Consider the following 14446-nt stretch of genomic DNA (forward strand, 5'->3'; position numbering starts at 1 on the left):
GCAATAAAACACTTTAGTCCTTTTCTGATTGACTGAATTCAGAACTACACTGTAGGAATATATGCTAATGTGAAGGCATCTAATACAGAAATACATTCAGTGAATTATCACTCCTGAACTGTTTTCACAGCAGGATTCAGCGAATTTAAATTAATTTGATGCTGAAGGAAATGTTCTTCAAAATTACCCGCAAAACACAGATATCTGTCCCTTTTTTTTGGTCTTTATTTTCCTGCTCCGTTGTACAATTTTACACAATTGTGAACTTGTACATGTAATGCTTATATCTGTGAAAGTAAAAAGCACGAAATGAACAACTACTTTCAAGCTAACAGAAATGCTTCATGTACAGCAGTTTTCAGACTCGAACACCAAAACATGAGTTTAAAAAACATGGCCGCGAGTACAACAGCTCAGCGTTAAGATCTACGAAGCCGCCGTCACATTCAGCATTCACTATTTAGATAAATAAAAAAAAAAACACACACAGCTCGTCGTGATTGTAAGGCTCCTATTGACTACAGTAAATCATCAGTTATTCCACACGAGTAAGCCGTAACAGCAAGTAGCTGCAGCCACAAATCAGTGTTGAAGACAGAAACGTTTGAACAACATAATAAAACCATCAGTGGTGTTTAGAATAGATGTTGGAAGAGAAATGCAGGGATGGCAGTCTGAGTCATGTTTACCCATCCTGTCGTCTCTTTGGGAGTCTTTCACAACTCAGGGCTTATTTTTGTAGCTTTGATCCTAAATCCTACAGTAAATATAAAGTAAATGTAGCATAATCGTACATTAAACACTGCTTTTCTTGAGTTTTCTTGTCTTTGGTGGTATCTGAGCTGAATCTGTAGAAACTGAATGTTATGTCATGGCAGTATGACAAGAAAGTTTATCCAAGTTAGTGCCAAAACGAGTACTTGTTTAATGGATCGACATAAAAAAAAATCAAAAGCCATTATTTTTTTTCCAGAGTGGCCTTTTTTTGTAGCACATGATGGTAAAATGAAAACATACACACATCTTATTTTCTATTTTCCACATTTTTCGAGACAAAAAATTATTGGTTAATTAAGAAAACAAAACTTTTCAGTGACAAATATAAGATCCAAAAATATTTCAACTAGTTTATTTGGAGATGAGATATCTGAAGTATCATTGTAAAAATAGAAATGTTTGCACCTCGGGGCTGAAAGGGTCAGTAGATAGAAGGACAAATGTTTTAGTAACCAGTCATTTCAGCAGTGTGTTTTAAGCAGTTTCTGCATTTCTTTGCTTTTCCATTAAACTGTTTAACTTTGGAATAACAGGGAGAAAAGAGTTAAGACATAGTTTTGGTTTAAAAACTACGTTTTGACACTTAATCAAATATGAAATGAGCAGATCAGTTTAGAAACGTACTACTTAAAAAAGAATATAACTGTAAATTGGAGCCCTGCTGCAGAGGGTTGAACCAAAGCACAATGTGGTGAGTAAACTGTAAACTGACTATTTTTGGAATAATTTTACCATTCGTCCAACTTGGAAGCTTCTGACCAAACTGCTTGTGTTTTCTCACCTTTTTTCTTTTTTTTTTTTTCCTTTAAGTCCTGCAGATAGAAACGGACAAAACTATAAAACCACAGCCCGAGCTGTACTTAATTATACCTAAAATTCAAGATTAGACGTTAGCAAAGTGTACTTTACATTAGCCTGAATGTGTGAACTGAATTTATTCCAAACGGGGGCCGACTGTAGAGCGCACGTTAAAAAGTGAAGATCATCACTGCTGAGGGGGGTTGTTCTCGGTGGTGTCCACCGTCCTGATGATGACTATCTGCTCCAGGTCTTGGGCAGGCGAGGCCTGCGGCCGCAGCTGCTCCACCAGAGCGTGGAGGGTGTCTGAGTTGATGGTCTGCTCCTGGTCGGCTTCGAAGGTCACCTGGTCGGTGGTGGACAGAGGGAGATGGCTGGGCTCTGTCTTAAAGTCCTGAATGATACTAGTATCAGCGGTGGTGCTGCTTGTGTTGTCCACTTCAGTGGTGGTGGCGTCAGAGGAGGCTGCGGACGGTGGTGTGGCTTTGGGGTTGGGGGTGGCCGGTTCAGGGTTGGGCGGCTCGCCTTCAGGGATGGAAACCAAGCCTTTGTTTTCCTGGGAGAGTTTACTCTGGACAAAAGCCACAGGATGACTGGAAGCAAGAAGGACGACTGCGGAGGAACACGTAGTTTAGACAGAGAAACAACATCTGAAATGCGCATTTGAAGCAAAAGGAGCAAAAAGCAGAGTTTGGTGTGATCTTCAGAGACTCTCATTCCCATTCTTTTTAGTGCTTAAAGTGAAACACTTTACAAAAAAACTAGAACATAACCTGGATATTCACATCTGGTGAGAAAACTCCCTTCCAACTTTAGGGTCTAACTGAAATGTTTCCATAAGGATATATGAAGAGGACACAGAAATCCATCAACATCTAAAATGTTTGATGGTTCTTTAATTGAAATGTGGAACAGAAAAGAAGTTGTGAATTTCCTCGGAGAGAAAATGAATCTGTTAAATTAAATCATTAAAACAGCTCACCAGCTCGGGCCCGCTCCTTGTGCTGCCGCACCTCTTCAGCGTGAGCCTTCTCCTGGTGTTTGATCATGTTCTTCACGCTGGCGAATCGGTTTCCACACAGCAGGCACTGCACACCTGAGTTTCCATCTGCACAAAGAATCACCGTGAACAAACTTTGTAAATCCTCGCAAATGATCAAACATTTCCTCTTTGTTTTTTAGATTGTTACTGAATTATTTGAGACACTTTAGTTTGAACCAGTTGTGCAAAGAGCTCAGCAAGGAGGGTTGTTGCTAGCTTCAAGGTCCCATCTCAATAAATGGGTCTTAATATCGTTTAAATGTGAAGTTAACGGAGCACATTTTAGACTCTGCACTTAATCTGAAAAGCTGTGAGAGATAGTTGTGTAACAAAGGAGAAAATGAGCTGAAAGAGAAATTAAAACAAAGCACATATTTTAATCTGCACGTTTTTTCTGTGAAGTTGAGCTTTTTCTACCTTATTTAACATAAAAAACCCAACTCATGTCAACATCACAGGACCACGATTAAGGGCTTTAACTCAAGAAGACACATGTCATTGAAGATGTCAGAAACTGGCTGAGCAAACGTAACGGTGGACTTCTGTATGATATTAGAGAAATCTTCACCATATCAAGGCCACTCTATGAAGCCACTTTTCTGATTATCTAAACCTCAACTCTGATGTAATCAAGTCTCTGAAACATGACAACAAACTTCTTGACTCACCGGGGTGAAGTCGCCGCATGTGTTTCTTCAGTTCGGAAGATGTGACAAATTTTGCATCACAATTTGTTTGTGAACATTTGTACGGAGTCTCGCCTGAAACACAAAAGTTTGGGCTGTTAAATCTTCTCATCCGCACACCAAATACCTTCTGCGGATCAATAACCCTGGCTCTCACCTGTGTGTTTTCGCGCATGTGCGATGAGAGAGGAGGAAACGGAGAAGGACATGCCGCACAGATCGCACTGGTACGGTTTCTCTCCGGTGTGCCGCCGTTTGTGGTACGTCAGAGTGCTGGACTGAGCGAACGCCTGACCACAGATGTCACAGACGTACGGCTTCTCCCCGCTGTGCAGCCTGGAGGAAACAAACAAAGAGGAAAACAGCCTCAGGATAAAGAGGAACAGAAGCATAGGTGTGTTTTCTTTCAGCATTTACGGTAACAAGAGCCTGTTCGGACTCAAGGGGAAAATTAATCTCCTTCCTGTTGCAAACAACCAAAAGCAACAGACAGACTTCCCAGTTCCCATCAGCAGTGTTCAACTTATGGCTTTGTGCTCTTTAGGAGCGTCACCTTTCTTTTGAATTTGCCTACTTTTGGCTTTTTGTCATCTTTCATGTGGCTTCCCGACTTGTTTTCTTTTCTTGTTACTTTGGTCCCTGCCCACCCTGATGTTAAATAAATAAGACCAGTGATTATACATGTCTCTGTGAACAGTAAACTGTAAAAAAACAGTAAATCTGCTGTAAATATGTTGTTTTTGTCCACGTATTTCAGAATGACTGGATACACTGAGGTTGTTTGATCACCAGACATATTCAATCTACACAACAAATTGCCTCTAAAGACGTTCATTTAAGTAAAAGTTCTTGATGTTAGTCGACACTTTAATGCCATGACGGTAAAACTGTCCAACTCCAACAAGATACAAGTCAGCTGAAGTTGGTTGTTTGGTGAGTTATTGGACGGCACATCGCAGCTGCATACCTGATGTGTATTTTGTAGTTGGATGACGTAGCGAACTTGAACCCACAGCGGTCGCAGGTGTAGGGCTTCTCCTCTCCATGGTGCATCCGGCGGTGAGCAACCAGCTGACACTTCTGAGCGAAACACTTGTCACAGTCGCTGCAACTGAACGGCTTCTCGCCTGCAAACGACGCCACAGACAGAGCCAGACACAGAAAGTTGAGCCCTACTGGTGAATAGGACCAGGGAAACTGTGAGAACTGTGTTCACTGAGCATCAGCTGCCCTGTGACCTGCGTTTTGTTTGATATGTCAGCTGATGGATTGGAAGCTTTTCCCAAGAAACTGATGTAAAGAACAGAAAGGTCCAGCTGACAAACACAGACCAGACCTCCACAGATCAAATTCAAGACTTTTTATAACCACCGAGAAGACATTTAAAACGTTACATCAAGAAAACATTTAAATATAACTTAAAGATCATCAACTGAGGCTCAAAAAGCTTTGGCAGTATCTCATTTACCTGTATGATGCTATAATTGGTAGCTTCAACCAACAGAAAGTTTAATGTCTTGAAACTTTTGGCTACACACAACCTGTATTGTCTCATGTTTGTGACATTTTAAAGTACCTAAATAGTCTTAATCCAGCCCTCATTTCTTTACATTTTCCTTCTGAGCAGCCAGATTTTCTTCTAATCCTTCAAAGTGGTCTTGAGCAACAGTTCTCCGGGCTTTCTGAAGGTCTTTAAGAGTTTTTCTTTAGCTACCTTATTTCATGAGATTCTGGATGATTTGGGAGAAATACCTTCACGCTGGGGTTATGATATTAAGAAAACATGTTATGTGCAAAAATATGGCAGAATATGATGATGATATGATTTTTGATATATCAACGAATACTTATGATGCTAATTTAAGGTGTATCAACTTCTGATCCTGTGTGTGCTGGTTAGTTGTAGAACACGCGCAAAAGGAGAACTTCCTCTAAATGGAATGCAGCCCTCATATTCACAGACGCTTGTCTTACCTCATGTCAAAATATCTCAGCCATACTTCTGGCTAATCAGTACTAAGTCATTATTTTCAACGCACAGCTTGACAAATTAACACAATGATTACATAAATAAGGTGTTTTTGACTCATTCATTTTATATCTTCAAATCATGCATTTATCAGCCAGAACCCAACACTGAAATCCCGGCTCGTGCTCTCTGCTCACACACACACACGCACACACATATTTGCTGTTGAGAGGAAGTTTGACGGTCCGTTTTCTCTTTTTAAAGACTAAACTCAACTGACAGATAAACTTGGCTTCTGTAGCCTCATCACATCCAAAATGTGAGAGAGGAACCAACCCTCAGCCTCTTCACATCCGACTGGGCTCACCTGTGTGTATGCGCAGGTGTGTTTTCAGCTGCGTGGCTTGTCTGAAGGTCTTGGAGCAGAAGATGCAGGAAAATGGCTTCAGCCCCTTGTGGATTTTCTCGTGTCGCCGCAGGCTGCTCACATCTTTGAACGTTTTGCCACATTCGGTGCACGTCAGCGACAGCTCGTCCAGTTCAGACGGATCCTGCTCCCCGGCTTCACCTTCCTCCTCATCATCTGCCCCCATCCCGCCACTCTCCTCTTCCTCTTCCTCCTCAACCTTCCTTCTGCCACGGCCCCTTCCTCTCCCCCTACCTCTGCCTCTCCCCCTCCCCCTCCCCCGGCCTCGTCCTCTCCTCCCCTCTCCTCCGCTCAGCCGAGGCTTCTTGACTGGCGGCTCGTCCTCCCGTGAGGGGCTCCAGTCTGCAGAGGTGTCTCCAAAGTCCTTCACACTCGTGTCAGAGTCGCCCACACACAGATCTTCTTCACTTCTCAACCCGCCTCTTCCTCTCCCCCTGCCCCTCCCTCTGCCCCTCCCTCTGCCCCTGTAGGTTTTGGGAGCGCCGTCGGCTGAGCTGCTCTGGTCCACCTGCTCGCCGCTGAAACTCTTCCGTCCTCTACCTCTCTTCCTGCCTATCCCTCTACCAACACTCCTCAGCGTGGGGGTGTACTCGTCATCGCTTCTGTCTCCGTATTCCACATCTACATCTCCGGGGTCATAATCCTGGTCTTTGCCATCCCCCTCCCGTTCATGCCAGTCTCCTGTCACAGAGACAATAGACAGGGGAAGCGGGGAACTGGGGCTGCCAGCAGAACCAGGACTGGGCGGAGACAGACCAGCCTCTTTATCCACCTCTGACTGGGACGTTTCACTGGGCTCAGACCAATGTAGGATTTCCTCCAGATACTTTGTAGCCTCAGACATTCCAAGAAACACAGCCGCTCGTCGCACAGCTGCTTGTCTGGTGCTGAAACCAGAAAAAAAACATTTAAATCCTCCATGAGCTGATGGAAAAAAACACCCCAATCTGTCATAATTCAGTGTATTTTTCTACCTGCTGAGATTCATCTGTCCGGTGTAGATAAACTCCAGAAGCTTCTCCAGAGAGTACCGGCTGACTTTATCAGGGTCCAGAGTTGTGACCTCTTGACCCTTTTCAGCCTGGGAGGAGAAATAGTTGCTGAAGGCAGCTAGAATGTTGCGGTGAGCTCTGAACTCCACGTCTTTCACCATTATGGTTATATCACACAGGAAGTCCATCTCCCGCTGCTGATGTAGGCGCTGCAACAGCAGCTTCCCATGGTTGGAGACATGAGCCATCACTGCTGGCAAACAAGGGAAAGCCCAGTGAACATCAATGAAACAACTCTTTCTGAGTGAGCGTGTGGCTTGCAATAACATGTATGAGACATTTCTGACATTACACAGTATAATAGTAGATAAAAATCATAACTAACAACTTCTCCATAAATGTATGAGTCCCTTAAAGGATCAAGTTTTTGTAGAAGTTTTTGTGAGATACTGATGTTTGCTGATGTTATCAGTATCTCACATGGTTCTGGAGGACGTTTGGCAAACTCTTCTTTCCAACATTGCTTCAGTTCATTGAGGTTTGCAGCATTGGTTCATGCACAGCTCTCTTAAGGTCCCACCACAGCATTTCAGTCAGGTTGAGGTCTGGACTTTGACTGGACCATTGCAACACCATGATTCTTTTCTTTTTCAGACATTCTGTTGTAGATTTGCTGCTGTGTTTGGGATCATTGTCCTGTTGATGACCCAGTTTCAGCCAAGCTTTAGCTGTCGGACAGATGTCCTCACATTTGACTCTAGAATACTTTGGTATCCAGAGGAGTTCATGGTGGTCTCAATGACTGCAAGGTGCCCAGGTCCTGTGGCTGCAGAACAAGCCCAGATCATCAGCGCTCCACCACTGGATCATTGCAACACCTTGAATCTTTTCTTTTTCAGCTGTGCTGCCATGTTTTTTTTTTGTTTTTTTTTAAGAGAGAAGAGGCTTTCTCCTGCAACCCTTCCAAACAAACCATACTTCCATCCATACTTCGATCCAACAGCTCGTAGAACCACCTTTAGCAGCAATAAGTTGAAGTAATGATTTTCTGTGTGACGTTATCAGTCTCTGACATAGTTGTTTTGGCAACAAATTTTGGCCCAACTCTTCTTTCCTTCTCCTACAACCCTACAATCCAAACAAGCCATACTTGTTCAGTCTTTTTCTAATTGTGCTGTCATGAACTTTAACCTTTAACATGCTAACTGAGGCCTGTAGAGTCTGAGATGTAGCTCTTGGGTTTTTGACCTTCGGGTGAACTTGCTGTCCACTCCTGGGAAGATTGACAGCTGACTTGAATGTTTTCCACTTGTCTTTCTCTCTGTAGAATGGTGGACTCTAAATAGTTTGGAAATGGCCTTATAACCGGTCCCAGATTGATGGGCAGCAACAATTGCTTCTTTAAGGTTATTGCTGATGTCTTTCCTCCTTGGATCAGATGAGAACCAGATGATTTACCTTCGAACTGAAAGAAAGTGTACTTTCTTTTTCACATTACTATATGGTTTTAACTGTGGCTCAGGAATTAAAAAAAATACCAGGTTTTGATGCACAGCTTTGTTGTTGGGTCTCACATAGGTACTTGTTGACAATATGAATAAAGCACATTTGTACCTTTTATGACTTAAAATATTTACTGAAAAGTGTTCAGTACATAACTGAGTTAATTTCAATGCTTGAAATAATTTAAATATGAAAATTCACGAAAGCCCCAAACACCATTATTATTTTCTCGGACTAAAAGAATTAATAATAACATAAAAACTTACTCTCAGTAGTATACTGCTGCTGAAGAGTCACAGCTTCACCGCCTCTTTAAATTGGAGTTAGTAGATTCCTCTGTTGGCGACAATTTGGGACAAACAGAAAATAAGTCAAAGCCATGGTACTATCAACTGTCTAATTGACATTTTTCTATCATCATAAACGCTTAAGGACAGATATAACTCAGCATCTTTGACAGGTGAGATGAAGAAGCAATTTTGGAAAATAAAAGCTCCCGCCTGCTTCCTGAACAGGCCTTCGGCTAAAGCTAAAGCTAACAACAGTGTCGTAGATCAGTTAAAATGACCTCTGCTGGTTGGTTGTTGTTTCACACGGATTTAATAAAGCTTTACATGCTGTACAAGCCAACATCGAAACGAGTATGTCTCATAAGTGTCTGACCAGAGCGGATGAGTTGCGAGGCTAAAGCTAACTATTTTTGTATTGATAAAAAGCGCGGAAAACATTGTGCTCTTATTTCGAAGGTTTGGCGGTTTGTACAAGCGGGGTCGACGTGAGCGACCACAAAATATAAGAATTAGGGTTATTTCTACAATAAGTCGTGCAAGTGTGTGGTCAATTTAATTATATTCAATGCATTCGCTCGCTATGAAGCCACAGTAAAGTAAATAAAAGCTGAAAAGTACCTTCTAATATCCGCGATCTTCGGCCATTATCCACGTGACGTAGGCGTTCTCGCGAGACGTCGCCTTTGATCAAAGATGATAGGTTCAGGCAAGATGAGTACCGTCCTGCCTCGACAACAGACTGCAAAACGGTGTGATTATTTTTCACTTACAGTCCATAGAGCGGAGAACAAAGATTAAATCTGTGATTTTATGTTAAAATTGACTATATTTTGATCGCGGTCAAAAATTGGTAAATCAAATAGTGCATACCAATTTTATCATTTTAAATGATCATTGATTAGAACCAAAATATGACAATGTTTTTTGGTCAATTAAATCTTTATTTGGTATTTTGAACAATCTAGCAAAGTCTAAAGGTGGTAAAGATGATAACCAAACAGTAATTTGTTTATTGTTAGTTTATTGTAATGTTTTATGGTCTTTCATGTTTTGTAAAGAGACTGCTTAGGAGAAGGTATCATGATCATACATTTCGTGCAAAACACAGTTGTACACTTAAAATTATAAATCTTTTTTGGAACATGTTCTTGTATTTTTAAGTCATGTGTTACTATAAACATATATTAGTGTGACTTATAATGTATGAAATGTGTATATGCTTAGCGTGATTCCCTAATAGGAAATAGATTCCTCAGAGAAGCCACTCTTTGTTCACTGTTGTCAATTTGTTGAGCAACTTCACCCGTATGAGTTTTAATTAAAAGGTTAGTCTTGTTAAATATTTGTTGGTGGTGTATACATAATGTGGAAATGACTGCTTAGTTACAGTAGATAAAGAGAAAGTATATCGGCTCACTACTTTAAAACGTGAGGGTCAGTTAGCCTAGAAAAGTTAAACAAAACTAATGTTGAATTTGAGCAAAACCCCTTTTATTGTTCAATAGGGTAAAAAAAAAAATCAACCACGATTTTTTATAATGTGAAGATCATTTTAAAGTCATCTGTAAAAAACATCCGTTGCCATTGATCTTTTGGTGCCAGAGGAGAAATTCCTCAGTTTATTTTTATTTCTTTGATTATGAGCATAACTTGTTATACAAATGTAAGTTTATGACTTAAAGGCAAAATTGTTCCAGCAAAAAAAAAAAAAAAATGAAGAAACTTGAATCAGCCTAACTTTTGATGTCATTTCATGAGAACACTGCCACAGATTAGAGCCCACATGAGACCAAATAACGGACCATCATTTGTATATCAGCCAGACTTGGAGGTCAGACAACTCCTCCAGGTTCTGTAAGGGCTGATTGAACAAGTACAGTACCGACATTGACCCTGAAACCAGTCAGATATGTGATTTAACACCACCTGAAAACTGCTGTTGGTGAACAACACAGTAGAACAGATCATCACTTAAAAGCATTACACCATAGAAGCAGAGGAACACTCCCCTCACCTCCTGCAGGAGGAGTAGTGTAGCAGCTTTTTTCTCTGCAGGATCTGTGGCGTTCAGATTGTTCGGCTTCTCTGGAATCTGAATGTGTTTTTACATCTGCAGATGTATATACCTTCATCACCTGTATCCGGGAGTTGTACATGCAAACAAACTGTTGCTAACGATGCTGAACGATGAGATTTAAAAAAAACAAGACTGACTGCTATATTTTCATTAATGTGTTTATGGCACTTTGTACTTTCCCCACACTCACCTGCATCTAACTTTATGCCCTCATTTATTTGGTTTGAAAAGCCACAAATGTAATGAGTTCATAACCTGTGTTTCACTTTTGTAGGTTAAAGGTTAACACAGTATTGTGGCTCCTCCTTTACTCTGTATCTCTTACAGTCCTGTTTATAGTCTTTTAAGAAGCTCATTTCTAATTTTGTATTAATTAATTTCCAAGTTTTCTTTGTGTTTCAAGTGATTAAGATACAGAAACTTTGTAGTGACATATTAGCCATTAGGTCGCCATCGGAAAACTGCACGGCTGCAAACATCAGTCTTATTTATTATCAGTATATTTGATAGTTATGTAATTTAGTCACTGATTAGTGTATAAATGTAAGAAAAACAGTCATGTTAAAAAGTAAGTTCATCCTCTTCCACTTCCAAGGTTTTCAGGACATAAGAGAAAATAATCTGGTCCTTAATCAGGTCTTAAAATGAGGTAAATACAGCCTCAGACTGACAACAACACAAGACTTGATTATTTTAAATGTAAAGGGCTAAGAATACCCATCGTATATCTTGGACGCGTTCACAACAGTTGTAATAGTACCTCGAAAGTGTATTTCAGGAGCTGTATCAGCAGTATGTGTCACACCTGTTTTTGCATTATTCGGCATGGACATGTTATCAGTCACTGCAGCTGTGATGTTTCTGCTCTGAGCAGATGAAAATGCAAATGAGGAGCTCAGATGACTCTTAAACTGGGAGTAGCTGCTGCTCCAGTCTTTGTCTGACTGTTAACACACCTCAGGTTTATTTCGACTGTAGAAGTGCACACTGTGCTCATCTAATGTGGCGACATTCATTGTGTTTACATAATGGATCCCAGAGTTGTGCAGCAAAGATAAAGAACACCTTCAGGGCTCTGATGGGTCTGTTAGTGTGTGGGTGGTTATTAAGAGTGGAGTGTGTTTGAATATAAGATAATAGAGCCGTGTAACTGCAGTGATAGTCGTGGCTGCGTATCAAATTAGAGGCTGATCTGTCCTAAAGAACCAAAATGACTCCTGTTTTCAGCTGTGGGAAGAAGCTGTGTGAAACAGTGGAAAATGTAATCACAGACTCCTCAGAGGGTTTTTACTATTTTCCACAAGATACAACAACTAAAAGCATAAAAAATATATATAAAAAACCCACAAAATATACCTCTTCACAGGTCCTTGTTTTGATTTTATCAGGTGAGATTTTCCTGCTGTGTTGTGATTTGTGACAGAGACACTCTTTTCTCGTGATTTAATTGTTCAAGTTTGTGTTGTTTCATAATAAGATGCCGCTGGTGCAGTCGGCCGTTTGCGGACGCAGCTCCCGTAGTGTTTCTTTAAACTTTGTTTTTTGAATAGTTAATTCTTCCTTGTGTTCTTTACGATATTTTTTACTTGAATCTGATTTTGTAATTGTTTTTCTAGAGGTTGAATTTTATACTTTTCTTTATACTACTACTTGATGGTAGATACTGTTTATATACTGCTACTGCAAAGAGATTTCTCAGTTTGGAATGAATAGTATTTCTATTCTGTTCTATTCTACTCTATTTTATTCTAATAAAGTGAATCCTGAATCGAAATACTTTGGTGCAACACAACAGACAGTCTCACAAAAAAGTAAGTAAGAGCCAGCTTTTGACACAGCTCGCCTGTTCACAGCAATCCTTTCAGAAAAGGGTAGTTTTGCTCTAGAAAAAGGCAGAAATAACCAAAATGTGTAGATACCAGAAAGCTTCCCGGTTGTATTTCCTTCTTAACAGTAAACTTTGTATTTCTGAAGTTGGTACAGTCAGTTTCCATTGTAACACCTGATTTCAACCCTGAATGTAGTTTGCTCTGTGCACACCCTCAAATATTACAGACAGAACCAAAGATAAGACACAAGATGCTGAAGTAACTCTGAAAACATGAACTATCTTTCTTTCTCCCTTGCACGTTCATTCCTCCTCCTCTCTCACATAAACACAGGGCTCTAGACAGATTGATTATATGGTTAAACTTCACCTCTGTTTGTATGTCGGCCCTCAAAAGGCAGCAACATGTAATAACTGCAATAATCCTGTCAACATTTCATCTGGAAGTTTGGCATCGTGTTTGCAGCATTTATATGAGATTTATACGGTTTTACTGTCTCACACATGTGCAGCATTTTCACATTTCTAACAGGTACATGTGATTTAATCTGGGTAAATAGGCCGCAGAGCGTCATAGCTGTGGGGAGGAAACCAGTTGTTATTAGCTGCATCAGAACAGAAAGAGAAAACAAGATTGACTGGATGTAAGGTATTTTACCCTAAAAAACAACAACTTAATTATCATAAGAGATTGCTGATACTGATAAAAATATCGAACTTCTATTTCTAAAAGAAATACCGGCACAAATTTTAGTCTACAGTTGAAAGAGAGGGCTGTTGGGCCTGACTGACTGACAAAAAACATGGCTCCAACAAGAGAGCTGTCAAACAAAAGAAAGGACTGTGAAACGCCTTCAAAAAGATCAGAGAGATTCAAGGAGAGTACCACAAAAGTAATGAAAACACATGCAAAGACACAGGAGTCAATATCTGTGAGGGAACTGTAAAAACCGAGATGGAGAAAAAGGGGCAGACCACAAGAAAAATAAATGATCTAACTTAACAGAAAACACAGAGAACCAGGCTCTGCAAAATAGAACTGGAACCAACACGAGCTGCAATATTGACTCAACCAGAATAAGAGAAAACAAAACAACAAAATACAGAACCAAAAACACAGATCATGACAGATGATGCTGGAACTTGCAGGTAATAAACGTTTAAAGATGATCATTGTTGTGCATAAATGCGTTGAAATGAGCGAGGTTTATATTCAATGTGAATTTTGAACTGAAAAAAGCAGTTTTTTTCTGACAAACGTGCATTGAACGGCATTCTTGTTGACAGTGAACGTGTCATTCTGAATTATGAGGCCAGAAGCCACAAGACCTTTGATAATTTCCGCATCTGTCAAAGGTGTAAATACTAACATACACAACTAGAGCAAATGCATCAGGACAAAACAGACATGTGTGGAACTATGTAGCAAAACAGTCTAATCTATGTGTGAAAATGTTAAGTCTTGAGGGACAAGTGACAAGAGGAAAAAAGCTACAAACTAAATAGTGTACTTGAATAGTTTGGATGCACCGTGATGAACAGAGCCTGCTTTGACCATCGTGTAGTGGAGCATGATGCGATTCCTTTCACCTTTGCCACCAGAGTACTGTTTGAAGATATCAATTCAACCGCTGTAAGATAACCGTAAACTGATTGAGTTCTGCATTTTATGATGCTTTTGAGCCATAAGTGTTATTTGACTTGGCAGAAGCAGAATTGTTGAGAATGTTATAAGTGTGACTTCTGAGGGTGAAGATGTCGTATTTAAACCTGCAAAAATGACCTTCAGGATGCAGCCTGTTCAACTTGATCAGATAAAGTAGGTTATGCACTGAAATCATGTTTTATTGTCATAGTTTGATTTGAGTTTGAAATAAAATAGAGAAATGCAGAGATTTGAATGTATCTGTTCAGATGGCTGTTCCAGTTATTCATAGCACGGTGTACCATGTAGAGGAGGATGGCAGACATCACCTCTGCCCTAAATTCACAGGTGGACACTTTGACATTTTGGACACTTTTCTCATTCCACCAATCAGAGGGAAGTTCGGGGATGC

At 40.4% G+C, this 14446-nt stretch overlaps 1 protein-coding gene across 3 annotated transcripts; it reads right to left on the reverse strand.

The window, feature by feature from the left end:
• Window positions 1–209: 209 nt before the first annotated feature.
• mynn (myoneurin) lies at window positions 210–14392 on the reverse strand. 3 transcript variants are annotated; one of them, XM_072378410.1, is made up of 10 exons: window positions 14364–14392; window positions 9103–9165; window positions 8461–8530; window positions 6674–6944; window positions 5640–6586; window positions 4271–4430; window positions 3461–3639; window positions 3286–3378; window positions 2558–2683; window positions 210–2187 (listed from the first exon to the last, which is right to left on the reverse strand). In XM_072378410.1, exons 4-10 carry the CDS (start codon window positions 6937–6939, stop codon window positions 1763–1765), a joined length of 2196 nt encoding a protein of 731 aa, XP_072234511.1. In that variant the 5' UTR covers window positions 6940–6944; window positions 8461–8530; window positions 9103–9165; window positions 14364–14392; the 3' UTR covers window positions 210–1762. The 3 variants fall into 3 exon arrangements, with proteins under 3 accessions (XP_072234511.1, XP_072234510.1, XP_072234512.1); XM_072378409.1 differs by lacking the exons at window positions 9103–9165; window positions 14364–14392 and having other exon boundaries at window positions 6674–6941; window positions 8461–8638; XM_072378411.1 differs by lacking the exons at window positions 9103–9165; window positions 14364–14392 and having other exon boundaries at window positions 8461–8638.
• Window positions 14393–14446: the final 54 nt, after the last annotated feature.

This window comes from Leuresthes tenuis, unplaced genomic scaffold, assembly GCF_036924035.1.
Source record: "Leuresthes tenuis unplaced genomic scaffold, fLeuTen1.0.hap1 SCAF_24, whole genome shotgun sequence".
Lineage (NCBI taxonomy): Eukaryota > Metazoa > Chordata > Actinopteri > Atheriniformes > Atherinopsidae > Leuresthes > Leuresthes tenuis.